Source organism: Oryctolagus cuniculus, chromosome 1 (genome assembly GCF_964237555.1).
Source record: "Oryctolagus cuniculus chromosome 1, mOryCun1.1, whole genome shotgun sequence".
NCBI lineage: Eukaryota > Metazoa > Chordata > Mammalia > Lagomorpha > Leporidae > Oryctolagus > Oryctolagus cuniculus.
In genome coordinates this window covers 67,917,725-67,944,088 of record NC_091432.1, presented here as the reverse complement: position 1 = coordinate 67,944,088, position 26,364 = coordinate 67,917,725, and the positions used below count along the sequence as shown (strand labels likewise).

At 51.1% G+C, this 26,364-nt stretch overlaps 2 protein-coding genes across 5 annotated transcripts in view; both read right to left on the bottom strand.

Annotated features, from left to right (window-relative positions):
• Nucleotides 1–621: 621 nt before the first annotated feature.
• On the bottom strand, nucleotides 622–8,907 carry B3GNT6 (UDP-GlcNAc:betaGal beta-1,3-N-acetylglucosaminyltransferase 6). Of its 3 annotated transcripts, XM_070075727.1 has the most exons (3): nucleotides 8,811–8,907; nucleotides 7,788–8,032; nucleotides 622–3,568 (listed from the first exon to the last, which is right to left on the bottom strand). In XM_070075727.1, exons 1-3 carry the CDS (start codon nucleotides 8,839–8,841, stop codon nucleotides 2,423–2,425), a joined length of 1,422 nt encoding a protein of 473 aa, XP_069931828.1. In that variant the 5' UTR covers nucleotides 8,842–8,907; the 3' UTR covers nucleotides 622–2,422. The 3 variants fall into 3 exon arrangements, with proteins under 3 accessions (XP_069931828.1, XP_069931829.1, XP_069931830.1); XM_070075728.1 differs by lacking the exon at nucleotides 7,788–8,032 and having other exon boundaries at nucleotides 8,811–8,892; XM_070075729.1 differs by lacking the exon at nucleotides 7,788–8,032 and having other exon boundaries at nucleotides 622–3,592; nucleotides 8,811–8,876.
• A 6,881-nt stretch (nucleotides 8,908–15,788) lies between these two features.
• The window catches only part of ACER3 (alkaline ceramidase 3), a 158,150-nt gene continuing 147,574 nt past the window's right edge, over nucleotides 15,789–26,364 (bottom strand). For both annotated transcript variants that reach the window (XM_008263677.4, XM_008263685.4), the window contains 2 exons: nucleotides 21,759–21,804; nucleotides 15,789–21,256 (listed from right to left, as the gene is read on the bottom strand). In XM_008263677.4, the coding sequence (XP_008261899.1) occupies nucleotides 21,203–21,256; nucleotides 21,759–21,804 (100 nt within the window). In that variant the 3' untranslated portion in view covers nucleotides 15,789–21,202. The remainder of the gene's footprint in view (nucleotides 21,257–21,758; nucleotides 21,805–26,364) is intronic.

Genomic DNA, 26,364 nt, shown 5'->3' with positions numbered 1-26,364 from the left:
AGGGACATGCTGTGAATCAGACGGGGCTCCTCTGAGAGCAGCCAGGCTAGCTGGGGAGAAGCGGGGGCCAGAGAGGCCACAATAGGGGCAGGCTGAGCACCTGGCTCCAGCTCCTGATGCCAGCTTCCTGTTAACACAGAACCTGGGAAGCAAGGTAAAGGCTTAGTAGCTAATTGGGTCCCTGTCACTCGCAGGAAAGATTTGGATTGAGTTTTGGGCTTCTGGCGTTGGCCTGACCCAACCCCTCTGTCTCTGATAAAAATAAATGAGTAATTCAAAAGAGACAGGCACTGGGCTGCTAAGTGTGATGGTCTAGGTGTTTATGTTCCCCCAAACCTTGCTACGAGGGACTTCTAACCCTCAGGGTGGTGGGGTCCAGGGCAGAACCTCCCCATCCCCATCCCCCGTGAGCGGTCTGGCCCTTATCAAAGCAGCTGCCTCTACCATGGGGGGATGAAGAAGGCATGAGGAGCCGGCCCTCAGAATCCACGCTGCAACCTTGGCCTTGGACTTGGCCAGCCTCCGGAGCTGGGGGAGAGAAGTGTCTGTTGCTCATCAGCCATCCAGCCTGCGGCATTGTTGTCCCAGCCCGAACGGACCAAGGCTGCAGAGATAAAGGGCTGATGAAATCCCAGGCACGTTTATTTTGCTCAGCATCTTGAGCCGACTATCCCAGCCGCAGCGCCCGGGCGGCTCGCCGCCATGTGCACACGCCATAAACTTCTTGTTTCCTGACCTGCTGTAGGCCAGGGTTGTCGCCTGGGGATCAGTTTGCCCACAGGGCACATTTGGCAACACCTGCAGAGATTTCTGGTTGTCATGACACCAGGGTGTGACACTGGTGTCCAGGAGGAAGGGGACAGGGAGGTGGCTGCAGGCTGTACAGTGCACAGGGTGGCCCCACACAACACGGGATGCCGTGGGCTGAACGATGGCAGTTGAGAGACCCTGCGCTGGGCCTGGACTGCTGTCCTCATCTGCAACACCAGAGCTGGGTCATGGGCCTGTGTGAGTGAGCACAGCCGGGCCAGGGCCACAAGCGGTCCTCATCATGTCACTCGTGTCCACTGGAGAGAGTCTATCACATGGCCACACCGGGGGGGGGGGTGCTGGCAGAGAGGCAGGTGTGTGCCCAGTGGAAGGTGCAGGGACTTGATGGGCAGATAGCAGCCTCCCTGACCCTCACCGATATGAGAGACATGGACGGCGCTGGTGGCTGAGATGGGAGCTGACCCTGACTGGCCAGAGTCCCACAGCGGGAGGATGGGGTGGGGGGTGAGCAGCAGCTGGGTGGCAGGGGACTTCAGTGCTGGAATGTGGAGTCTCGCTTTTGTCCTGAGGGAGCCTCGGGCGCTTGGTCAGTCTCCCAACTCCCTACGCAGGCTCTTTCCTCCTGAGCACATCTTATCCACCTGCCAGGGCTGGGACTTGGGAAGCACATATTTCTGCCTTGCCTTTTGCTGTTGCCTGGACTTCCTACTTTGCCAGGATGAAGGGCAGTGCTGGGGGTCAGGACCCCATGTGGCCCTCGGAGCCCCAGCCACTGCCCTCCCGGCCGCCCAGTCACGGTCCTGCACAGAGACTCCAGCCACTCCTGCATACCCCAAACGATCGGCCTCCGCAGTCGCTCATCGGATGGCCCCAGATCCTAGCACAGTTCCCCCGCGGAGTGTGCCCCATTCCCCAGGCACAGCCCTGCAGAACCTCCCCGCCACAGACGCCCCCCACACACAGCACCCCCAGCCCCGGCTGGGTTCTCCAAGGGTGATGGATCTCGAGGTGCCGCCCCGATGAGGAGTCTGCTTGGCCCTTCAGGAGTGAGTGCTGGTGGGCGGGTGAAGAGCAGGTCCAAGAGCCTGCCAGCTTTGGTCAGGGCGCGGGTGGAGTGGACTACAGTGTGACCACATGTCCCTCGGACAGTCACTGCCCCAGGGGGGCCCCAGGTTTCCACGTGTGCAGGAAATGATGGAAGCGGCACTGGGCAGGTGACACTGATCCTGGCCTCCATACTTTCTATTTTCTTGCTCAGTTGCCCACAGTCCGTGAGCATGGGAGCCGGGTGCCGAGGAAGGCCTGTAGAATGCACGAACTCCTCCAGCCTCGTGGTCCCCGTTTAGCTACGCATTACACTCGCTGAGCACCTTCGCGGGGGCGGGAGGCACCGCCTACCTGTCTCAGGCCACCCCTGGCCAGCAATGTCAGAGCCTCCAAAGATGGGGCCCGGATGCAGGTGCCTTCCGCCCCGCCCCCACCCCCCTCCCACCCTCCCGGCCATTTCAACACGCACTCAAGGTTCAGAGGCCCCGGCTGAGCGACGAAGGTGCTGAGAGTAGGCGAGGTGCGTCCACAGCACGGAAAACCTGCCTCCCGTGTGGCGGCCACGAAGCGAGGCCAACCGTCGGCCCAGCGCCGCCCCGTGGCCTCAAGGGAGCCCGTGTCCCCGGCTGCAGCTCAGCGCGGGGCTGTGCAGCGCCTTCCACATGAGCAGCATCTCGTAGGGCGCGAAGCGGTGCACGATCAGCAGCTCGCGGTAAATGCAGGGGTCGAAGGAGCGCTGCTGGGTGCCGGGCAGCTGCACGCCGAAGGGCCGGATGCCCTCGTGGCCGCTGGGCGCCAGGCCGGCGCGCTGCAGACACATGCCCATGTAGGCGTCGTCGATGGGGAAGAGCGGCGTGTCGCGGGCCGCCGCGCGCAGGGCCCGGGCGGTGTGTCGCGACAGCAGGAAGCCGCCGCCGCTGCAGTACACCGGGTAGGCCGGCCCGGGGAAGAGCTGCGGCGGCACGAAGTACTTGCTCCAGCTTTCGCGGATGGGCACGGAGCCGTCCATGAGCTGCCCGGCGAAGAGGTGGCGGTCGGGCGCCTGCGTCTCCAGGAAGCGGAGCACGTTGGCCGTGTGCACGAACACGTCGTCGTCGCAGCTGAGCACGAAGCTCGCGTGCGCGCAGTGCTCGGCCAACCAGTCGAGCAGGTGCACGTGCTTGAGCGTGAGGTTGAGGAAGGTGTCGGCGAAGGCCCACTGCAGCACGTCGCTGAGCTCGCGCGCCTCCAGCGCCACCAGCTCGGCCAGCTGCGCGGCGCTCGCAGCTTCCTCGGCCGCCGGCGTGCCCAGCAGGAAGAGGCGGCGCACCTGCCGCCCGCCGTAGCTGCGCTCCTGCCCCCACGTGCGTCGGATGAGCTCACGCCGCTCGTAGTTGGCGGGCGACGACTTGACGGCCAGCAGCAGGAAGGCGCCGCGGCCGCCGGCGCACTTGGCCGGCGCGTCCCAGAGCAGCGGGAACTGGCGGCAGTGGCGGTAGCGCAGGAAGTCTTGGATGCGCGCCGGCAGCCCCTCGAAGCCGGCAGTGGTGTTGGCGGAGGCGTTGGCCACGCACGGGGGCGCTGCGTGGCGTGGCTGCGGTTGCACGGCGGCCGCAGTGGTGGGGGCGTGGTCAATCGGATCCTCCGGCTCCACCTCCCGCTGGGACCTCTGGGCTTGCTGGAGCGACAGGTGCAGCGCCAAGAGACCCACACCGAGCAGAAGGCAGGCCAGGGTCTGGGGTCTGGTGGACCTGCGGCAGGGAGAAGCCATCTGTTGTAGGGGGAGGTGGGGAGACTGAGTCCGAGGTGAGCCTGGAGTCGCGCGGGACGCCCCCTCCCCATCCCCCCACCCCCATCACGTCTGTCCTAGAACCCAGCCGCAGCGCCTTCTCAGCTCTGCTGTTCCAAGGTGAAAATGACAAAACATGGGCGCCATCGCCCAAGCGTCTTGGGGCTCCCCAGCCCGGAGCGTCCTCCTACCCCTCAGGTCTGAGTGTCGCTATCGCATTGCCCCCTGACGACCCCTGCTGCTTTGGCACCCAGGCCGGGCAGACTCACCCCGCCCAGAGAGTCTCCATCTTCCTGCTCTCCCCACCGCAGTGAAGGGTCCCACCGACCACCAGTTGCGCCCACCACAAGCCCTTTTTCTCCCACCCTCCGTGGCTCCGTCTGCTCCCTCCTGTTGACCCAGCACCCTCCATCCCTCCTACCCACCCCTGGCCAGCCCGGATCCCCTCCCACCCGCCCGCTGGTGGCCACCAGAGCAGGGACGCAGGAGGCGGAGCATGGCTCTGACCACTCGGAATTCTGGAGTCACCCTTTAGGCCAGCACCCCCCCCCCCCCAACACGTGGGTTCAGATCCCGGGGGGTGTTCTCATCTGGGAAGCAGGGTCAGTGCCTGCTCTGCAGGTCTGCAGCGCGCATGTGCGGGGGACGCCCACAACATGGCGGCTTTGGAGTCCTTGTAGCTCAGAGGGCTGCATTTTGTTTAACCAAAGCTTAACTTCTGACTTTGTGACTAATCAGACTTATATTTAACTTTATAGACAAATAATCAGTGTTTGAGAATTTCAGAAATTGGCCTTGAGAAAGCCGGAGGAGGTTGTAAAGCAATCCGGTCTGGCCCAGGCAGCTGACGGACAACTGATTTACGACCACAGCCAGCCCATATCACCTGGCCAGAGGCCAGCTCGCAGGCGCCCCTGGCCTTTGTTCCCCTTTTACCTCCCCTTTCTGCTCTCTTTTAAATAAGTTTATTTCTTTGTTTCTATTAATGTGAAATAGTCTCTCTCTCACTCTCTTTCTCTCTCTCTCTCTCTCACACACACACACACACACACTCACGCACACACACCCCTTTCGGTTCACCCCCCAAATGGGCAAGACTAAAGCCAGGAGCCAGGAACTCTATCTGGGTCTCCCATGTTAGTGGCGGGGACCCAAGGACTTGGCCCATCTGCTGCCTTCCCAGGCACATTAGGGAGCTGGACTGGGAGCAAACAGCCGAGACTCAGACCAGCACTCGGATATGGGATGTCGCTATCCTGGGTGGCAGCATTAAGCCGCAACCCACCCCAGACTAGTCAGTTCTGACTTTTAAATATTTCATCAACCTGTGCGCTTCCATTCTCTCTACCAGCAGGTTAACCCAAACTAGCACCCCTGCTCAGATAATGACTCTGCCCGGTCTTCCCACACGCCTGTGCTGTCAGTCCAGCCTTCCTTAGAGTAGCCGGGTGGCCTTGGGCCGTGTGGATTTGAGTACAATTCCCCTTGCTCTTGTCCTTGGCCTCCCCGTGACCCCTGCACAGCTCTGGACTTGGGCCACGAGACCTCTAACTGTGGAACTTTCCCCGTGTTATTCCCCTGCCTGCACACTGACTTCCGTTTTTCTCCTGTTGTTTAAATCTTTAAATTCTGTGTTCCGCAAACCTTTTAAAATATTATTATTTATTTTTCACTTTATTTGAAAACCATACACATACACACACAGAAAAAGAAGAGAGAGAGAGAGAGAGAGAGAGAGAGAGAGAGAAACAGAAAGAGAGAGAGAGATTGATTGATCTATTGACTGACCCATTCCCCAATGCCTGCAGGATCCTGGGCTGGGCCAGGCCGGAGCCAAGAGCCCGGAACTCCATCCGGATCTCCCTCATGGTTGGCAGGGAGCCAAGTGCTTGAGCCCTCACTTGCTGCCTCCCAGGATGTGCGTAGTAAGAAACTGGATGGAAAGTGGAAGAGGCCGGCACCACGGCTCAATAGGCTAATCTTCCACCTAGCGGTGCCCGCACACCGGGTTCTAGTCCCGGTTGGGGCGCCGGATTCTGTCCCGGTTGCCCCTCTTCCAGGCCAGCTCTCTGCTGTGGCCCGGGAAGGCAGTGGAGGATGGCCCAAGTGCTTGGGCCCTGCACCCCATGGGAGACCAGGAGAAGTACCTGGCTCCTGCCATTGGATCAGCGCAATGCACTGGCCACAGCGCACCGGCCGTGGCAGCCATTGGAGGGTGAACCAACAGCAAAGGAAAACCTTTCTCTCTGTCTCTCTCTCTCTCACTGTCCACTCTGCCTGTCAAAAAAAAAAAAAAAAAAAGTGGAGGAGCCGGCACTTGAGCAGCCACTCCGATATGGGATGCAGATGTGCCAAGTGGGCCCCTAACTGCCGAGCCAAACACCCACCCCTTCTGTGCTTATGCACCCTCTGGGGCCACTTGCAAAGGCACAGTTGTGGTGCAGCTTTAACGTAACTCAGAGGGCCCAGGTCCCCTGTCATGGACAGTTGCAGGGCGGTACTCCTTCCCACGCTGGAAGCACCGTGAGGGCAGGGAGCCCACCTGTGGTGGTCACAGTCGCCTCCCCGGTGCCCTGCACGGGGTGGGAGGTAGCACAGCAGGGTGGGAAATGCTGGCTGCCCAGGTTCACATTCTACCTCTTGAGCAAGCTGATTTAAGCTCTTATGAGTTATTGTGAAGACTAAATGATAACGCATGTGGAGAACCCAGTGTGGTACTTGGTGCATAGGAGTGTCTAGTTAAATTTTGCTGTGAGGCTTATCAGAGAGCCAATAAATACTTGTTGAATGGCCGCATTTCCTGTGTATGTGCCCCTTAAATATTTCTAGATGGGGTGGTTTGTGCACAGAGAGGGCTAATCGGGCTGAGCTTGGCTCTAGTGCTGTGTGCTACTGTCCTTGCACAGTGTCGGGCACTGGGTGGGTACAAAGCAGGGGTGAGGCCAAGAATGGCAGCTTGCGCTAAAAATACAGGGGAGCCCTGACCCGAGGTGATGGAACAGGCATTGCTTAGCACTCAGACACAGAAGGTAGGGAGCAGGGCTGGTGGCTGATGCAGAGTTAAGGTGCCATTGGGGACACCTGCATCCCAAGGTCAGGGTGCATGGGTTTGAGGCTTGGCTCCGCTTCTGATTTCAGCTTCCTGCCAATGCGCACCCTGGTGAGCAGCAGGTGAGGGTTCAAGTAGATGGGTCTCTGCCACCCACCTGGGAGGCCTGGCTGGAGTTCCTGACCCCCAGCTTTGACCTAGGCCATCTCCAGCTGTTGTGGCCATTTGGGAGTGGAGCAGTGGATGGGACATCAGTCTGTCTCTCTGCTTCTCAAACCAATCAACGAACCAACCAACCAATAAAACAAGTGGGAGAACCTTGGAGACACATCAGTGTATCCACCGAGTACCTGGTAGAAATAGCAGATACAAGTTCCCATTGTTCTTAATGCTGTGGCTTCAGGGTGTGGTGCACTGGGCGGGGAGGGAGGTGATGAGCGGTGTCCCTGTCTCCATCACTGTGTATCGCTGCACAGTCCTGGGGCTGGCACATTTAAGGCAGCCAAGACTCTTTGTGTTCCAATGAGTGAAAGAATAAGAAAATTGTATTTGGGATCTGAATAATGGGGTTTGAGTCCCGATTCCTTGCATGAGCTAGTTAACCTCCTAGGTTTGCATTGCTTCATCTGTAAAATTGAGTAGGTAACACTCATTTCTTTCTTTTTCTTTTACAGATAGAGTTAGACAGTGAGAGAGAGAGAGAGACAGAGAGAAAGGTCTTCCTTCCGTTGGTTAAACCCCAAATGGCCGCCACAGCTGGAGCTATGCCGATCCGAAGCCAGGAGCCAGGTGCTTCTCCTGGTCTCCCATGCGGGTGCAGGAGCACAAGCACTTGGGCCATCCTCCACTGCACTCCTGGGCCACAGCAGAGAGCTGGCCTGGAAGAGGAGCAACCGGGACTAGAACCCGGCACCCATATGGGATGCCGGCACCACAGGTGGAGGATTAACCAAGTGAGCCACAGCACCGGCCCCAAGTAACACTCATTTCTTAGTAGAATAAGAATTCTGTGAACACGGATGTGCTGGACAAATACTAGTTTAAAAAAAATTACAAAGCCTTCCTCCTCCTCTGCCCTTCTCCTTCCCCCAAGCCATTTCTAGAAAGAAAAATTATCTCAGCCTTAACCAATCTTGTTCCAAGGAAACTTGCCTTCACTTTGATAATGCTGATCCAGGAACCTGGGTCGGCCAGCTTTTGAAACAGGTGTGGGCCAGGCCCTGCTCCGGAGGGTGGCGCTGGCTCCTCTCTGTTTCTGGCTGCTGTGCTGGGCAGCCTGAGGGCTGTCCCGTGTCGGGAGCTGTGGGTGTCATCTCTGGTTCTGTTCTGGGTGTCCCCTTTGCTCAGAGCACTCCTCCAGCAGGAGCTCGGGCTCCTGCACCTTAGCTTCCCGGGCACTGTGGGTTCCAAGCCCAGGACTCGGCTCAAGCACCACCTCCTGCAGGTCCACCTCCTGGTAAGTCCAGGTCAGCAGGACCTGTGCCCTTGCCACTGCTGCGGCTGCTGACCACAGTGTTGGTGAAAGAGGACTGAGCTGCCAGGCTCCGGGCCCTTCTGACTTACTCGTGGGGCCTTGGGCAAGTTACTTACCCCAGCGTCTGGGGATTAGGTGAGATAGCTCCTGCGAGGCACGGAGAACTATGCCTGGCGTGGAGTCTGCTCGGTGCTAAGAGCAGCCGCCGGCTGAACGGGGAAATGTGGATGGAGTGGACCTTGTCTGTGGGTGGGTCTGGGTCCCTCGGGCCTTCTGCGTGGTGGAACAGGTGCCTGCGTGGTCCTCCCCCCACGGCCGCTTCCCACAGCGCATTGCTATGCACTCTGCCGGGAATGCCCCCTCCACCCCGCCCCATCTCGTCCCAGGACCCAGGAACTCTGGTTCTTCCCGTCTCTGGTTTGATGTCTGGATGGCTGGAACACAGATGCCTGGGTACCCGCCGCCCGCTGCCACCCAGGGTATCCCCGGAGGGCTGTGCACAGCAGACAAGGGCAGGCAAAGGATCTTTTTATTGCCTGTCAGACCCTGACGGGAAACCCTCGCCTCAGGGGGCCGCCCTGGACAGGAGCTTGTGTCCTGCTTCCTTTGCCCTTGGCCTCCAGCTGGTTCTTGGGTGGCGCTCTAAGGAGGGGGAAAATGCACCTGCTTCCCACTAGGAAGAGCCCACGCCCCCGTCTTACCTTGCGTGTCGGAGAAGTGGACAGGAGTCATCCCAGACTGGGAGCAACCTTTAACCCCCTTGTTTCTCACTCTGAAGTCCCACCCCCAGGACTGTGGCTGAGTTCATTATTCTTGCATTTGACCAATCCATGACATCACTCCTCCTCCTTGGGGGTAGGGAGCAGAGGGGGAGGGCGGGATTAAACTCAGGTATTTTTTCTTGAGTGCTGCACCCACAGCTGCCGTGTGCTCTCCAGTCAGGCAGAGACATCTTTGGGGAGACGTCTGAGGTGGCATTGCATGGTCAGCCTGCCCTGCTGGGCTGCGAGCAAGCGAGGACAGGGGCTCTATTCTGTTTTTTTTTTCTTTTTTTTAAGATTTATTTATTTATTTGAAAGACAGAGATACAGAGAGAAGGAGAGAGAGAAAGATCTCATCCATCCACTGGTTCACTCTCAAGTGACCACAATTGCTGGGGCTGGGCCAGGCAGAAGCCAGGAGCTTCATCTGGGTCTCCGACATGGGTGCAGGGGCCCAAGCACTTGGGTCATCCTCCACTGCTTTCTCAGGCGCATTAGCAGGGAGCTAGATCGGAAGTGGAGCAGCCTGGACTCGCACCAGTGCCCATATGGGGTGCCAGGGCTGCAGGCAGAGGTCTAACCCCTTACACCACAGCACCAGGGGCCCTCTCCTGGTCACATAACATATGCTTATGAGTCTTTGTTGGCTAAACTGCACGCAAAATGCCCACAGGGCAGTGCTTTCTAAACACATGAGTGACATCTGAGCACATGAATTTGGCAGATGGTCAATGGCTTCGTGCCTTATCCCCGTGAGGGACTAGGACGCTCCCATGAGCCAGTCAGTCCTGGTCCGTAAAGAACCAGTCGTCTCTCAGGAGAGGGAGCCAGATGTGACGCTATTGTGCAATGAAGTGATGGGTACAAAGCAGAGAGGCGGTCGGAGCAGGGAACTGTGTGAACCCCGGGGGAGGCTTCATGCTGGAACTGCATGGGAGGGGTGGGCATTTGGTGCCGCAGTTAAAATGCTGTTTGGGGGGGCGGGGGGCAGCACTGTGGCGTAGTGGGTAAAGCCACCACCTGCAGTGCCAGCATCCCATATGGTTGCTGGTTCATGTCCTGGCTGCTCCTCTTCCCATCCAGCTCTCTGCTATGGCCTTGGAAAGCAATAGAAGACGGCTCAAGTGCTTGGGCCCCTGCACCCACGTGGGAGACCCAGAGGAAGCTCCTGGCTTCATATCGGCGCAGCTCCAGCCATTGTGGCCAATTGAGGAGTGAACCAGTGGATGGAAGACCTCTGTCTCTCCTTCTTTCTCTGTGTAACTCTTTCAAATAAATCTTTAAAAAAAAAAAAAAAGATGCTGTGTGGGACGGCTGCATCCGTACTAGTGTGCCTGGATTGGAGTCCCAGTTCCTCCACCTCAAATCTAGCATCCTGGGAGGCATCAGTTGATGGCTCAAGTACTTGAGTCCCTGCCACCCATGTGGGAGACCCAGATGGAGTTCCCAGCTCCTGGCTTTCACCTGGCTCGGCTCGGCTCAGCTTGACTCGGCTTGGTGTCAACCCAGCAGGTGGAAGATCTGTCTGTTCCTGTCTCTTTCTGCTTTGCAAATAATAATAAATTTAAAAATTAAAATTACTATTAATGAAAGAATCCCATTTTATCAGGTGGCTATTGCTGGGACTCATCCCATAACTCAGTGGCCTAAAATTTCTCAGGATTTTGTAGATTGACTGGGAGGGACTCGTGCTGCACCTGCCTGGGAGGGCTCCCTGGCCATATTCTGCCAGTAGAAAGCTGGGCCTGGGCTCTGCCTGATGACCAGGCCTTCCTCCTCCCACCTGCTCTCCTCCTGGCTGCCCCGCAGCAGGGTGCTCTCAGGGCCCCAAGGTGGCCAGGGCAGCAGCTTCAAGACCTCTTGAGGTGTGGGATCCAGAAGTGCTCTTCTTCACTCGCACCACATCTTGTTGGTTAATGCCTTTCAAGAGCACCCCAGATGCAAGGGCTGGGAAGCAGTTCCAACAGTCTGTGCCCATTTTTTTTTTTTTTTTTGATAGGCTGAGTCAGACAGTGAGAGAGAGAGAGAGACAGAGAGAAAGGTCTTCCTTCCACTGGTTCACTCCCCAAATGGCCACTACGGCCGGCGAGCTGCAGCTGAGCACACCGTGCTGATCCGAAGCCAGGAGCCAGATGCTTCCTCCTGGTCTCCCATGGGGTGCAGGGCCCAAGCACTTGGGCCATCCTCCACTGCACTCCCTGGCCACAGCAGAGAGCTGGCCTGGAAGAGGGGCAACTGGGACAGAATCCGGCGCCCCGACCGGGACTAGAACCCGGTGTGCCGGCGCCGCAAGGCAGAGGATTAGCCTAGTGAGCCGCAGCACCGGCCTCTGTGCCCATTCTTACCCTGTCTCAAGGGTTTGCAGGTGACAGGAAGTTTCCCAGCAGGCAAGGGGACATGTAATGAGGGCTAGTGCTCTGGGAATAAACAGATGTGTCTGGGAAGCTTCCAAGGTGGGTGTGGTTGGAGGGGTAACCATTGGGAGTGAAGGTGCAAAGAGAGGTTGGGGTACCCTGGCAGGTGGTCCTCGAATGCCGTGCCTGAAGTTTTAACTTGATCCTTTGGAAGTTTTCCCAGGCCCTAATTTCAGGGGTCCATTATAGCAGTCCACATGCTGGTGCGTGTGGCCGAGAGGACAGGGCTGCAGGCAGGGAGCCCAGGGGGAGGGGTGCAGTGGAGAGTGGGCCCAGGCCTGGCTGGATGCTCTGTGATCTCACTTCTCAGGCCCTGTCCTTACTTAGAGGGGCCTTGCAGGGTGTGTGGAAGGGACTAGAATGGAGGAAAGTGGTGAGGCAGGAGGGCTGGGGCACACGGAGGCCTCCCATGGGGCTGGGAAGCCTGAGGACTTCCTGCTGCTTCCTGGGAGGGGCTGGGAACCAGTGAGGCTGGGAGAGCAGCCAGGGAGGGACTTGAGCACACTCCTGCCCCGACCGGGGCCACTCCTGGCTGAGAGCGAGCGCCTGGCACGGCAGACACCTGCGAGGTTGATGAAGTGACTGATTTCAGGAACTCATTTTCTGCAAGCCCCTCACCCCCCTCACCTTTTTTTCTTTAGCACAAATGTCTTTTGGGGAAGAACTAAAGTGGGGAGAAAGTGAAGCTATCAGAGCAAAATGAACAGACTTCAGCAGCCAGCAGGGTCTTTCCAGGGAGTACCGAGTGCCAGGCCCAGGGTCAGGGAGATGGGGGTCCCGGGGTGTGGAAGCGGGCCTTCAGAAAGGTGGGTGCTGTTCAGAGGTGGGCTCACAGCCCTCCTTTTACGATGGGTGGTGCCTCTCCTGCCACACCTTCATCTGGACAAAGGAAGGTTATTTAGGGCAAAGGCTCCAAGACAGAGGCCGGGCCCTCATGGCCCTCCCTGAGGGGAGGGGAGGGGAGTCGGACAGTCCCTTGTTCTTGGTGGTGACCAGTGAGAGACGGATCAGGAAGAGAGGCTGACTCTGCCTCATCTCTGTCCAGAAATTTGGAGGTGCCCCTGGGAGGCCCAGGCCAGGCACTCTTGCAGAGGGAAGGAACCTGTTGAAACTACATTCATACTACCTCATGGTGCTAACCCCAAGGAAGTGCTGCGTTTTCTTTTTTTTTTTTTTGGACAGACAGAGTGGACAGTGAGAGAGAGAGACAGAGAGAAAGGTCTTCCTTTGCCGTTGGTTCACCCTCCAATGGCCGCTGTGGCCGGCGCGCTGCGGCCCATGCACCGCGCTGATCCGATGGCAGGAGCCAGGTACTTATCCTGGTCTCCATGGGGTGCAGGGCCCAAGCACTTGGGCCATCCTCCACTGCACTCCCTGGTCACAGCAGAGAGCTGGCCTGGAAGAGGGGCAACCAGGACAGAACCTGGTGCCCCAACTGGGACTAGAACCCGGTGTGCCGGCGCCGCAGGCGGAGGATTAGCCTAGTGAGCTGTGGCGCCGGCCTTGTGCTGCGTTTTACAGACATTAGTCCAACATGTAAAGTCAAGTGACTGGGCCACAACCAGATTCTCAGCGGAGGACCAGGATCCTCAGCCAGGTCTTCAGACACCCAGCAAGGTGACGTGGTTATCTAACAGGAAGTAGGACCCATGCCAGTGGGCTCCTACTCAGCCTGCTGTCTCAGCAGTGTGGCGCTGGGGTTGCTGTGCTCCAGCCACCAGGCCGCCTGGAGAGCTGTGCTGATGGCCACTGCTGTCCCAGCCCGGCTTCAGGCGTCCGTAGACCTGGGAAGCTCGCGGTCAGGTGCTCACTCAGGCTCCCTTCCCCGTCCCTGGGACTCCCTTTGGTTTGAGGTGACCTTGTCCTTCAGCAGCCCTCTACCAAATCCTTAGTCTGGCTTCTAGGATCCAGGCTGCAAACCTCAGATTCCACTCCCAGCCCTTCTATTGCGTAATCCACAGTTCCTACACGGATCCCTTCGGTCTGATCTGATAAGCCCCAGACCCACGCTGACTGTCCTGCAGAGCTCTCCTAGGCTGCTCAGGCTCAGTGGGGCCGTACTTACTTCACGGTAACGCCCAGTCTCCTTCCCACCTAACCGATAGATAGATTTGGGTTCCTAGCCACCACTCTAATGGGGGCTGCCGGTCCCCACGCCTTGTGTTCCTCCTACGTCCCCCTTTATCTACTCTCCACTCTTTCAAGAGTTTCACTTTTTAGGCTTTCAAAGCCCTGTGCGACTCAACTCCCGCCCATCTCTCCACACACCCACCTGACGTTCGCTCTGCTGTAATCCTCCCAAATCCTTCAATTATTGGCAAATGTTCAGCTTCAGAGAAGGCTTCCCCCTCTGGTCCCTAGCGACACTGCTCAAGCTCTCTCTACCCTTCCTCCGTAGCACTCTCCCCAGATGTAACTGGCACTGTTATGGGTCAGACGCTAGGTACCAGGAGGGCAGATGTCTTGTTTTCCACTGTGTTCCTAGCACCCAACACAGATACGGCATTCCAGTCTGCGGAAGGGGTGGCAGGGCTCCAGAAATGAATCCCTTTTCTCCTTTTTTTCTTCTTTCTCCACCTTTTCCCGTGAGAACCAAGCCCTACTTCGGGGTAGGTGACCCTACTGAGACAATTCCTGCGTTCTCTTTAACCAGGTGTAGATGCTGCTGCCCAAGTGTCTCGGGGGGGGGGGGCACACCCCTGCTGAAATTAGAGCCGTGTCTGCACCAAAATAGGCCAGGGATGGGCACACCCAGCCCCAAAGGAGTGTGGCAGCGGAGACAGCAGCGGGCTACTGGACCTTAGTGGGTACCTGAGGTGTTTTTTGGAATTTGTAAACTTTCACGAGCAAGTCTGAAGGTTTACACCACAGTTCTGTTCCCCATCTTAGTCCACCAGACGGAATTCCTGTTCCCAATCCTTAAGTTGATGTAAAATCTTGCCTACATACCTGTTGGTTTGTATAATTGCTGGTACCCTCTAAATAAAAGTGGGAACACAAGGCTATCCAGAGATGTGCTCTTAGAATGGACGCTCCCATGTCCAGTCTCCTCATTTGAAAAACCCCACAGCCAGGCAGACACATTCTAGGTAGGTGACACTCCAGTCCAGAGCTGGACGGGGAAAAAAGAGCCCGGCAGTTCATCCTTACTAGAGACCGCAATAGAGAGAAGCCCAGTGTAAACTCAATTTGCTAGATTAAATGATGGATGCCTATATTGGAGGGTTTGCGCAGCAGAGTGGTTTAGAAAGGTGCATACTATGCAGAAGTGGGATTAAAATACTCCTAGCATCTTTCCCGTCATCTCCTTCACAAAGCAAGCTGAAACTGCACTGCCGATTCACTTGTGTGTGCTGGCAGCAAAGGTTCCTGGTTCACCTCTTTCCTGCCTGCATCCACCTGTTGATCTAGGCAAATCTGCCTCTCCCTGACACACAAAGGAGGAATTAATTGAAGAATCAACCATATGGTCAGCAATGACCGCACAGCCCCATTCCAGGAAGCTTAGATAGGAGAGCTAATATTTGAAAAGTCTGGGTTGGTGAACTAGATCAGTTGTGGGAAATTCTGTTTTACATCTTGTAGATGGCACTTTGGTCATTGTCAAACACAGAAACTATGGACACATGTGGCTTATGCAGTATGAATTCTCTGTTCCCATTCTGTCCCCCTTCATAGAATGAAGCTGGAAGGTTCATGTTTATTCCAGACTTTCTAAAGTTGAGGATACAGCAAAAATGTCCCACTGAAAAGTTACTCCTTTTAGCCCTGTCACTCACTCAGGCATGGGGCAGAAAGGCGCCACAGCACCGTGTCAGGAATGTGATGACAAAGAGGCCCAGTACGATTTCTCAATGACCTTCCTTTGTACAGAGTGCTGGAGGCTTACGCTGTCTCCTTGAGCAAACTGGAGCAAGGTGTGTTCCCTGAAACGCAGCCCGACCCAGTGCTTACCTTGGCAGGCTGAGCTGCAGCTGGATTTCACCTGCTTGCCTCCCTCCTCAACTGTGCCTATGCAGAGTGCGCCAGTGTGTGCCCCTGTGTGATTCTGCGCTTGTACAACCCTGCACATATTTCAAATGTAAGCCAGGGGTTAAACATTACCAGAAATCTTTTTTAAAACACTCTGATTTAACACTTACACCTAAAACAGGTTGTGAATGCTCAAATACAGCCTAGATTTTGGCAGCTTAGATAAAAATACATTATCCTGCTATATTCTAGAAAAATGACTGTGGTATTGGTAAATTAAATGGAAACTGTGAATAAGCAGATGAGAGGTTCCCTAGAAACGGTGAGTTCCTTGTAGAGAGACTTGGCACAATTCATATTTTATTAAATAAGGACTAGAATAAACGTGCAGCAAATATGAGACTAGGAAATGTAATATTAGCTGAAATGGGTTATCTGATGGTCACACATTTCACTCAGAAATATTAAAAGCATAGAAATGCTTCATAGGAAACAATGCCCAGTCAGTATATTGAACAAAATTTGATAAGTCTTTATTTTTTTTTTAAATTTATTTATTTGAAAGGCAGAGTGACAGAGAGGGAGAGACAGAGAGAGGGGGTTTTTCCATCTTCTGATTCACTTCCCAAATGGCTACAATAGCTAGTTCTGGGCCAGGGTGAAGCCAAGAGCCAGGAACTTCATTCTGGTCTCCTATGTGAGTGGTAGGAGCCCAAACAGTCCCATCTTCCACTGCTTCCTCAAGCGCATTAGCAGAGAGCTGATCAGAAGCAGAGCAGCAAGGATTCGAACTGCTGCATCACAAGTACGGGATATTGGCATCGTAAATAGTACTTAACCCACTGTGCCGCAATGCTGGACCCAACAGTCTCTATTTCTTAAAATAGATGCACTTATTCATTTGTAAAGAGAGCCAAAAAGAAATCAGAAAGGGCTTTGAATTTTTCCTTTTAGAAAATTAAAAAAAAAGTGTACATGACCACAATAGCTTATTAGGTCCTTGACAATTACCATATGGCACATTTTACATGGGAAGAAACGGTCAAAAGATCTGAATTTTCTGGAAGTTAACTCAAAAGCTGAATACAACTAGCATTTCTGGATTTTATGGTATAGAATGGAATGGAATTTCCTTTATAATGAAAACAAGATCATGAGCTTTGCTTATAATAAATTTCCTCAAAGGTTTAGGCACCTTACAGTAGGTTGTTGCCAATCCAGTAAAACAGATGTTGAACAACATTAATGTAAATCTTAAACACAAACCCTATGATTTCATTCACCAAAGAGCTAAGACATGGATTTTCAGTCTGACAAACACCCTCGAGAGTGCAGAGAAGTGCAGCTGGGCAGTGCGCTGATGGTCTGGGGCAGGGGAGGCAAACTCCTAGGGCCACAGAGTGAACGTTTTAGGCTTTGCAGGCCTCAGAGGGTTTCTGCCACACGTTCTTTCTGTCTTGCTGTTGGTAGAAACCATGCCTTTATAACGTAAGAACCACTCCTCTCTCGTAGACTACACAGCTGCAGAATGGATCTGGCTCATCGACCCCCAGCCTAGAGCCCTCGGATATTCTGTTTTTATCATTTTCTTTTAGGCACAGATGGTCTCAAAATGAGTATTTTCAGGGACTCATATTTACATGCTGAAAAGATCTAACAAGTGCACTCTGCTGCATTCTTAGAGGTAATTCTGCAAAACTTGATTTAAAAGGGATGACTGGCAGATCTGTCATTGCTAGGAAGGTTTCAGAAGCTTTATGACATTTTTTGAATTAAAAAAAAATTCTTAATTTACTTTCTTGAGAGGTAGAAAGAGAGCTCCCATTCACTGGTTCACTTCCCAAAAGCTCCCAAAGGGTTGGCGGCTGAAGACCAGAACCAGGGTCTCAATCCCGGTCTCCCCATGTGGGAAGCAGGAACCCAATCATTGAGCTGTGACTGCTGCCTCCTAGGGTCTGCATTAGCAGGAAGATGGAATCAGGAGTCAGAACTGGGAATCAAACCCAGGCACTCTCATGTGGGATTTGGGCATTGTAACCTGTGGCCAAATGTCCACCTCCATTTTGTGCATATTTAAGTAATTGAAGACTAAATACTGTTCAAGTACCACATTTTGCTCTTTAAATCCATGCAGTAAGTCTTGTTAGTAAGGGTTGACAAGGTGAGCAGAGTGTGGGATGACCTGTGGTTGATGCTGTAATACTGACAGCTACTCAGATAAACAGAATGGGGAACTTCAGGTCATGTGCAGGACTGTAACTGAATTTCTTAATTTGGGTTTTCTAGTATGAAACATTCTTGTGGTCCATCTTTTCTACACTAGCCACTATCCAAAACAGGTAGTAATTTGCTGGGTTTGCTGAGAAATGAAAACCTTGAGAGGAAGTCTTAGATATTTGAAGTATACTAAATTGGGGGGGGGGGTATAGTTGGTAATGCTTAGCTTTTACTCCAAATGGCTAAATGTGTGTCAACAACAGTAGAAATTCTGAAGATAACGACACTGCTTGAATCCTTTAGTGATTTCTCTTCTCTTAGCTGCTGTGATTGCCCAGCACAGAAAGGCCTATACCTTGGTAAGATTCGTTATCTCTTATAATTTATGTCACTGTCAAGGTTTCAAAGTCTGTAGCCCAAAGTCCGAATTTTGTTTATGGTTTGAATTTCAAATGACTCTTTATCTGAGTATGACTCTTTATCTGAGTGTGGTGTGACCTTTGGTGCTATAGGATTGATAGCTGCTCAGATAAACAGAATGGGGAACTTTTAGGTCATTTGCAGACTGTAACTGAATTTCTTAATTTGGGTTTGAATTTCCCTTAATTATTGTTTGAATTTCAAATGACTTTATCTGAGTGTGACTCTTTATCTGAGCATAGGAAAGCTGATCTGGCTGGCAATTTTGAGGAAATTAATTCACTGGCATGCCCACACAGACCCAGCAATGCTGGAGACCACCCCATCCCACCCCTGCAACTACAGCTAGACGTTAGGAAAAAGGTGTCTCCTGGTTCTTAACAGAAGTGCAACAGTTGAAAAAACAGCATTGGAACTTTTCAGTTAGATGGATCAAGGCGACACGGCTTCTTTTTTTCTTCTCCTCCATGAAAAGGTTATAATTACTTAAAAAAAAGTTTACTTCTTTGAGAGGCAGAGAGGGTGAGAGAAAACACAAGCATTCCCATCCACTGGTTTATCCCCCAAATGCCTGAAATGGGCAGGAGCCAAAGCCGGCAGCAGGGAACCCAATGCAGGTCTTGCATGTGGTGGCAGCCCTCACTGCTGTCTCCTGGAGTCTGCCCTAGCAGGAAGCCGGAGTCAGAAGCAGAACTGCTTATTGGATCCAGGCACTCTGATGAGGGACACAGGCACCTTAACTGCTAGGTCAAATGCCTGCCCAGCTTTTAACCACATTTTAATCCTTATTTCCAAATGGTTAGAGCACAGTAAACAAAACGTAAGTGTAGACATCAAACAACCAGACATCGTGATCCAACAATATTATAGCATTGATATGGTGGCGAATTTAACACAGAGGTAGATCTGCAGATAGCCACAGTTGCACATTCCAGTAATGACTGGTTCTTTCTGAAACATCAGTTTTACATAAATGCTCATCCAGTAGCATGTCATAAACCACAAGGCCAAAAGGATTTCCTTAACTTGCTTAATTGTCAAATTTAGCCACAAATAATTGTTTTCAAGGATGAAGTATGGAATTCATAAAACTCGTAAGCACTCTTTATCATACACTTTCAGGGACACTGGCTTTACAACAGAAGGTAATTATGAGAGGCATTTAAAGATGTTCATGCACCATATGCATGAAGTCACTGGCTTCCTAATTTTCTTTGACTGACACCACCTCTCCTTATTATAAGAAAGATCCTCTTTGTATATAGATTTACTGCCCTGGAATGTTGCAGTATGATTAAACCATAATATTTGATCTACTTCTGTTATTTGGGTCCTCATTTGCAGATTATTCACAAGCAAATCATTATCACAAGAATCAAAGAGATTACTTCAGGTCTGGGGATGTTTTTTAAAAGCACCACGGTAGGGAGGGGCGGCTAGAGAGGCTAATCAGATGACCACCACCACCTTTCACCTAGTTTTTCTAAAAAAAAAAAAAAAAGAAAGAAAGAAAAGAAAAAAGTAAATTGCTTCAGTTTCCCAGAGTGAAATGGCAGCACAAGATGGATATTCAAATGTGCGAGCAGGGTACTTCTACGCCCTCGTAAAGTGGATGTTCTCTAGCAGAGTTCGTGATGGAGGCTCACGGAGGAGCACTTTCCACTTCGGTACGTGCTCAGTGGGGAACTGGATTTTTGTATACTCTAGTTAACAGGAAGTTTTCCAAGAAAACAGAGGGAAGGGAGAGGGGACAAATCCAACCTTGTAAAGTCCTAGAATCCTAGAAGGAGAAAAGATAAGGCCACTGATATAAAGGTGGCTAGCAACATCCCCTCGGTCAGCAGTGGCAGAGACAGACGGCCAATCCGGAGCGCTTGCTGAGGCTGCCGCACAGAGCCGCCGTGTGAGACCCAGCTGCTTGGGGAATAAAGAGGCCGGCTTTGTCTCTGCTGCTGCGCAGCACCTCTAACGAGCCTGATGCTGAGCTTGCAAGCTCAGTAGTCTATCGGAACCAGCATCTGTGAGGAACTGGCCGCACCCTTAAGTCTTCCAGGCGTGCAGCTGCCTTTCCAATAAGGTGCTGGGGAGCTGTATTCAAGTTACTAAGGGTGATGGCGGCTGAATCCCTCACTCAACAAACTGCCCTGCTGGCCTCCGCCTGAATCTGACTTTAATACTGCAGAATTTCAGTCACGAAGGAGTGCCTCTGTTTCTACCTGTAGATGCTCTATGAAGGATTATATCTGGCTGAAAAGTACAAAAAGATAATGGGATGAAACCAATGAATTCATTCAAGTGTGCACTAGCTAGTGGCCCTGGTAGCTGCAGATGAAATACAGCCAGAAGTCAGTCGTGAGGCACAAGAAAGAAAAGTCTTTTGACCTGGGCATTGGAACTGTTTAGTTTGATGTCCTCTTAAGCACAACCCATGGCCTCTCTGAGATGGGAAAACACTGCATGATGTTAAAAGTCAGTTTTCTGATATTTTCAAGCAAGTTATGCTATTAGGATGGAATAGCAACAGTTCACACCACCAGTCATGTTTGCTGAGTCATAAAAACATAAATAACCTAAAGATCTACAAAGATCAACGGGAACAGAGCAATCACCTTTACCTGACAGGGCTGTAGCATTCTGCAGGTGCTGTGGGCCCTCAGAAAGATCACGGGATGGCCCATTCGCTCGGGCTGGGAAGTGACAAGCATGGAACCCGGTGGTAAGCTCGAGCCTGTCTGCAACACTGAGACACAGTGAAGAGCCACCCAGAACCTAGCAGCTAGCGAGCTTCCTTTTTTTTTTTTTTTTTCCTTTCTACCTTGGAAAACCATCCATGAGGTTAATATGACAACAGTATAAATCAAGGCTGACACAGCTAAATGCTGGCTCAAGCTGACCATCTGCATATGGGGTTTTTCCAGTCCTTAGCTCACTGTTTTCATTATTAATCAAATATTAAGAAAGTTATAATTCACATGTAACCCTTGTCAAAAGCGAAAATGGTTAATTTCCTATGTCCAGCACAAACTGTTAATCTGTTAAGAAAAGCTCAGTTATCCCAGCATTCAAGTATGTACATACACATCATAACTGTTTCTTCATAAACAACTTAGGATGAGATAAAGCCATGAGCTAAACACCCAACAGGCCCCATTCTGCATGCGCTGTGTGGCTGGTAGCATTAGTTTGACGGGCCCTCCTTTATTGTGATGGTCATGATATATTTGAACATGTAGATCTCTAAGGATTTTCTTATTCCTTTTGCGAGGCCTATGGTAGATATATTCTTTTTTCCCTTGGTGGAATAATTCGTCAGTGGTTCCTGAGAGGCTCAAACATGATCACTGGCCAGATTCCGAAGAGAAACTGTTTGGAAACAAGTTAGGGCAAAATGAGAGAAGATAAAATTGTGGCATGCTATCCTTAGAAAGAACGAGAACGAGTGGGGCTAACACAACAGTGCTTGGTAGGTTTGCTAGTGACTGTCCTGGCCTTTGAGGCCTGTACTCCTTCCAGGCTTGCACCCTATCTCAGATGCTACTTTCATTTAACTTACTTAAATGTATTAAACATCTACTTTGTCAAGCATGGAGCTGGGCATTTAAATCCTCCATGATCCTTGAACCAACTCTAATGTAGCTGTTAACAGCTCCCTCTCATTGTTGAAGTAACTAAGGCTTCAAGAGAAGAGGCGTGTCCAAGATCGCAGGTAGTAAGTGGGAGACTGAGATGCAATGCTTTCTGGTTCCGAGGCCCATGCTTACTCCACTACCTCTCCAGTCCTTGTTTCTTCTCCCATCCCCATCCCATGCTCCCAAAGTCCCCCCCAACACACATACACAATCACACATATCTCTTGGGGACTCACCTTCACTTTTGGCCTGTATCTCAGGTAAAGTGTTCTTGTATATAAACTAAAAGAAAAGGGAGAGAGGGAAAGCTCTTCAGACTAATTTTTAATCCATGAAAACTGGCTTACTGACAAATTTAACCATAATGCCTTCATAAATACAAAGAAAAAACGACATTTTTTTTTGTTGTTCATTCAGCAACCTTTTTTGAGCAGCTACTCTGTGTAGAACACTTGGAAGGCATTTGGGAACACAGAAATGATCAACTCCCAGACTGCCTGTAGGACGTCTGTAGCTTGGCAGTGAGCATTCCACTGGAGCTTGCTCTGAATAGTGATCCATCTAGTTTTGGGGTACAAGGATTAAGGTAGAGCATTCTCAGCAACTTTGGAAACGTGTATGTCAGCTCTACAAGGATTAAAGCCAGCAGGTCTAAGGTTGGTGTTGTGGTGTGTGGATTAAATGCAAGCATATCGGCTAACAAGGAAGGTAACAAACTTTCATAGCATCCTTTGAAGTGAGTTGCCTCTGGAAATTAGATGAGTCTAAAATAAATGCAAAGTATCAGATATAATTATTTTTAAGTTTATTTTTATTTATTTAAGAGGGAGATGGAAAGGGGGAGGGTGAGAGAGAGAAAAAGAGAGAGAGGGAGGAGAGAGAGAGAATGAGAACTGTTCCCATCTGCTGATTCACTTCCCAAATGCCCACAATGGCAGAGACTGGGCCAGGCTGAAGCTGGGAGACAAAAGCCAGGATCTCAGTCCAGGTGTCCCCAATTGAGTGGCAGGAACCCAAATCACTTGGGTCATCACTGATATTTCCCGGGGTCTGCATCAGCAGAAAGCTGCAGTCAGGAGCTGAACTGAACCCAGGCACTCCAAGTGGGATGCAGGTATCCTTACTAGTATCTTGACATTTAGGCCAACACCTGTCCCCAAATATTATATTATTTAGAATTGTCAGTGCGGGTGTCATGGTGCAGCTGGTTAAGCCTCCACTTAGGGACACCTGCATCCCATATCAGAGTGCCAGTTCAAGTCCAAGTTCCTCAGCTTCTTCATTTTTAAAAAAAAAAAGATTTATTTTACTTATTTGAAAGAGTTACAGAGAGAGGTAGAGACAGAGAGAGAGAGGTCTTCCATCAGCTGGTTCACTCTCCAAATGGCCACAATGGCCAAAGCTGTACCAATCTGATGCCAGGAGCCAGGAGCTTCTTCCAGATCTCCCACGTAGGTGCAGGGGCCCAAGGACTTGGGTTCTATTACTTTCCCAGGCCATAGCAGAGAGCTGGATCGGAAGAGGAGTAGCTGGAACTTGAACTGGTGCCCATATGGGATGCCGGCACTTCAGGCCAGGGCTTTAACCCACTGTGCCACAGAGCTGGCCCCTCCCCAGCTTGTGATCCAGCTTTCTCCTAATGCAATCTGGGAGACAGCAAATGATGGCTTCAGTATGTGGTTTCCTGGCACCCACATGGAGGACCTAAACGGAGTTGCAGGATTGTGGTTTTGGCCTGGCCCAGCCCTAGTTTTTGTGAACATCTGGGGAGGCAGTAGATAGAAATTTTCTGTCTCTCTCTGTCAGTCGCCTTTCAAGAAGATGGGAAAGAGAAGAGAAGAGGAGAGGAGAGGAAAGGTGAGGAGAGGAGAGGAGAGGAGAGAGAGAAAAGAAAAGAGAGAGAGAAGAAAAGAGAGAGAGAAGAAGAGAGAGAGAGAAAGGAGAAAGAAAGAAAGAGAGAAGGAGAAAGAAAGAAAAAGAAAGAGAAAGGGAGAGAGAGAAAGAGAGGAAGAGAGAAAGAAAGAGAGGAAGAGAAAAAGAGAGGAAGGAAGGAAGGGAGAAAGGGAGGGAGAGAGGGAGGGAGGGAGGAAGAAGAAAGAAAGAAAGAAACGAAATTGCTTACAACCTTATTCCAACAGTGTGTTTCAGATGCTAATCTCTAAAATAAAGTTGCTACCTTTTTCTTTCTCTTTAGGAAAGAATCTGAACTGGGGCCAGAGAAGCCCTGGACTGAATCCTTGCCATTACCCCAGGACTTCCAACTGTTTAAGTACCTATAACGTCTCTTGGCTCTTCTCTCCTGCTTTCTTGGCTTCTCTTGGCTCCTCTCATCTGCTCTCTTCTCGTCTCTCTTCTCTATCTTCTCTCCTCACTAGCTCCTCTCCTAGGTCTCTCTCTTATATTCTCTTTCTCTTATCCTTCTTCGTCCCTCCCCTCCAGTCTGCTGGATTTTCCCCAATAAACCCTTTCCCTTACTCCAGTGTTTGGTGTGCTTTGTGATGGCTAACATTGGTGCATCGGCCAGGAAAACCTTACATTGGTGATCCAGTGTCCCCCAGTGACTTGGCTCTCCCTTTGGGGACCTCTGAGCTGCTCTGGGGTCCTGGATTTCTGCCAGTCACAAAACACACCCCTGGAACTCATTCCACGCCACTGAACACTCCACGATCTCCATCCATACATCAGCCTTCCAAATTCTGAGGTAAGACACGGAACGGGAAATTCTCACAGAGACTCTTTGAGTTGTGGTCCACTGTTGTCTGCTTGTCTGAGGCTTTTCTACTCTCTCGTAAAAGTCGTAGTAACCACAACTCCTACTTAAGGCTTTTAGTCTCTACGGACACAGAGTCCGGGCAACAGTGGGTGCGAGTGACGACTCAACCTCTGTTCCCCTTTTACAGGCTAAGCCATGGGCTCCATTGGGCGCTTGGGTGACGACCCCGCCTTCTGCTCCCATATCCTTTTGCTAGTCAGACTGCTGGGATTCAAGGACGCTTGCAATCCATGGATCTGACTCTACAGGTCACAATGGGAACTTTTCTCTAACTGCGTTCTGTCCAGTTCTTTCCCTCTCAAATTGGCTCTAGTCCTCGAACACAATGCCTCATCTGTAATCGAGCATGGCTCATGTATGACCTTAAGGTCAATCAAAATTGGCCCCTAAATGGCGGTGCGTTTGGCCCTGAGGGATCGGCCCGAAGTTGAAGTGGTTTGACTGATATCATTCAAGATCTTTATCACTTCTGTGAGCGTTCGGGAAAGTGGAAGGAGATCCCATATGCTCAAGCTTTTCTATCTTCAATCTAAACCTTCTATGTGTACTGCTCTCTGGTCGAGGTCCTATTGAACTCCAAAGTTTCTACTAGAGGTCAAGTGCCTACGCCAAAACCTCTGCCTTCCATGTTTGCAGCCCCAACTTTTCACTATCTCAGCTCACTATACCTCCCCCTCCAACCCAGGAATTCGGACTTTGTCTTAGAACCAGGCCTGGTCCAAAGTCTACTCTCTGTCTTATCAGTTTGGGAATGATTGTCTCCATGCTTTTACTCCTCCAGCCCTTGTCCTCCAACGAGTCTTTTGTCCCTCTCTTGTTCCAGTTTTACCACAAGAATAGCAAGGGAGTGGTAATCCCATCCATTTGGGCTCCCTGCTTATTGAGAAACAAAATAGGTATCCAACCCTTCTGATGGCTCTTTTGTTTTATCATGAGCAAGCCAGACAGGAAAATCAGGTTTCCTGCATTGACCTGGCCCACTGTAACTAATTTCTCTTTGAATCTAGGAAGATCACTACCTTTGAAAATATTGCTTTGTCACATACTAGAAAATATTTTTGGGCAAATGGCAGGGCAAAGTCACTACTTATCAATAGTCACATTGAATGTTAATGGACTCAACTCTACAATTAAAAGGCACAGACTGGCAGAATGGATTAAGGAACAAAATCCATCTATTTGCTGCCTACAAGAAACACATCTTTCCAACAAAGATAAGGAACAAAATCCATCTATTTGCTGCCTACAAGAAACACATCTTTCCAACAAAGATGCATGCAGACTGAAAGTGAAAGGTTGGAAAAAGATATTCCATGACAACAGAAATGAAAAAAAAGCCATATTAACATCAGACAAAATAAACTTTAACACAAAAACTGTTAAGAGAGACAAAGAGGGACACTATATAATGATTAAGGGTTCAATTCAAGAGGAAGATGTAACTATTATAAATGTATATGCACCTAATTATAGGGCACCGGTTTATTTAAAAGGTATGTTAAGGGACTTAAAGGGAGACTTATATTCCAATACAATAGTACTGGGGGACTTCAATAATCCACTCTCAGAAATAGACAGATCAACAGGACAGAAGATCAACAAGGAAAACAGCAGATTTAATTGACACTATTGCCCAAATGAATCTAACAGATATCTACAGAACTTTCATTCCTTCATTTAAAGATTTTACATTCTTCTCAGCAGTGCATGGAACCTTCTCTAGGACTGACCACATACTAGGCCATAAAGCAAGTCTCAGCAAATTTAAAAAAATTAGAATCATATCATGCAGCTTCTCAGACCACAGTGGAATGAAGGTGGAAATAAGCAACTCAGTAATCCCTAGAGAGTATGCAAACACATGGAGACTGAACAACATACTCCTGAATGAACACTGGGTCATAGAAGAAATCAAAAGAGAAATCAAAAACTTTCTGGAAGTAAATGAGGATAACAACACAACACATCAAAACTTATGGGATATGGCAAAAGCAGTGTTGAGAGGAAAGTTTATAGCAATGGGTGCCTAAAACAAGAAACTGGAAAGGTACCAAATAAATGAGCTTTCA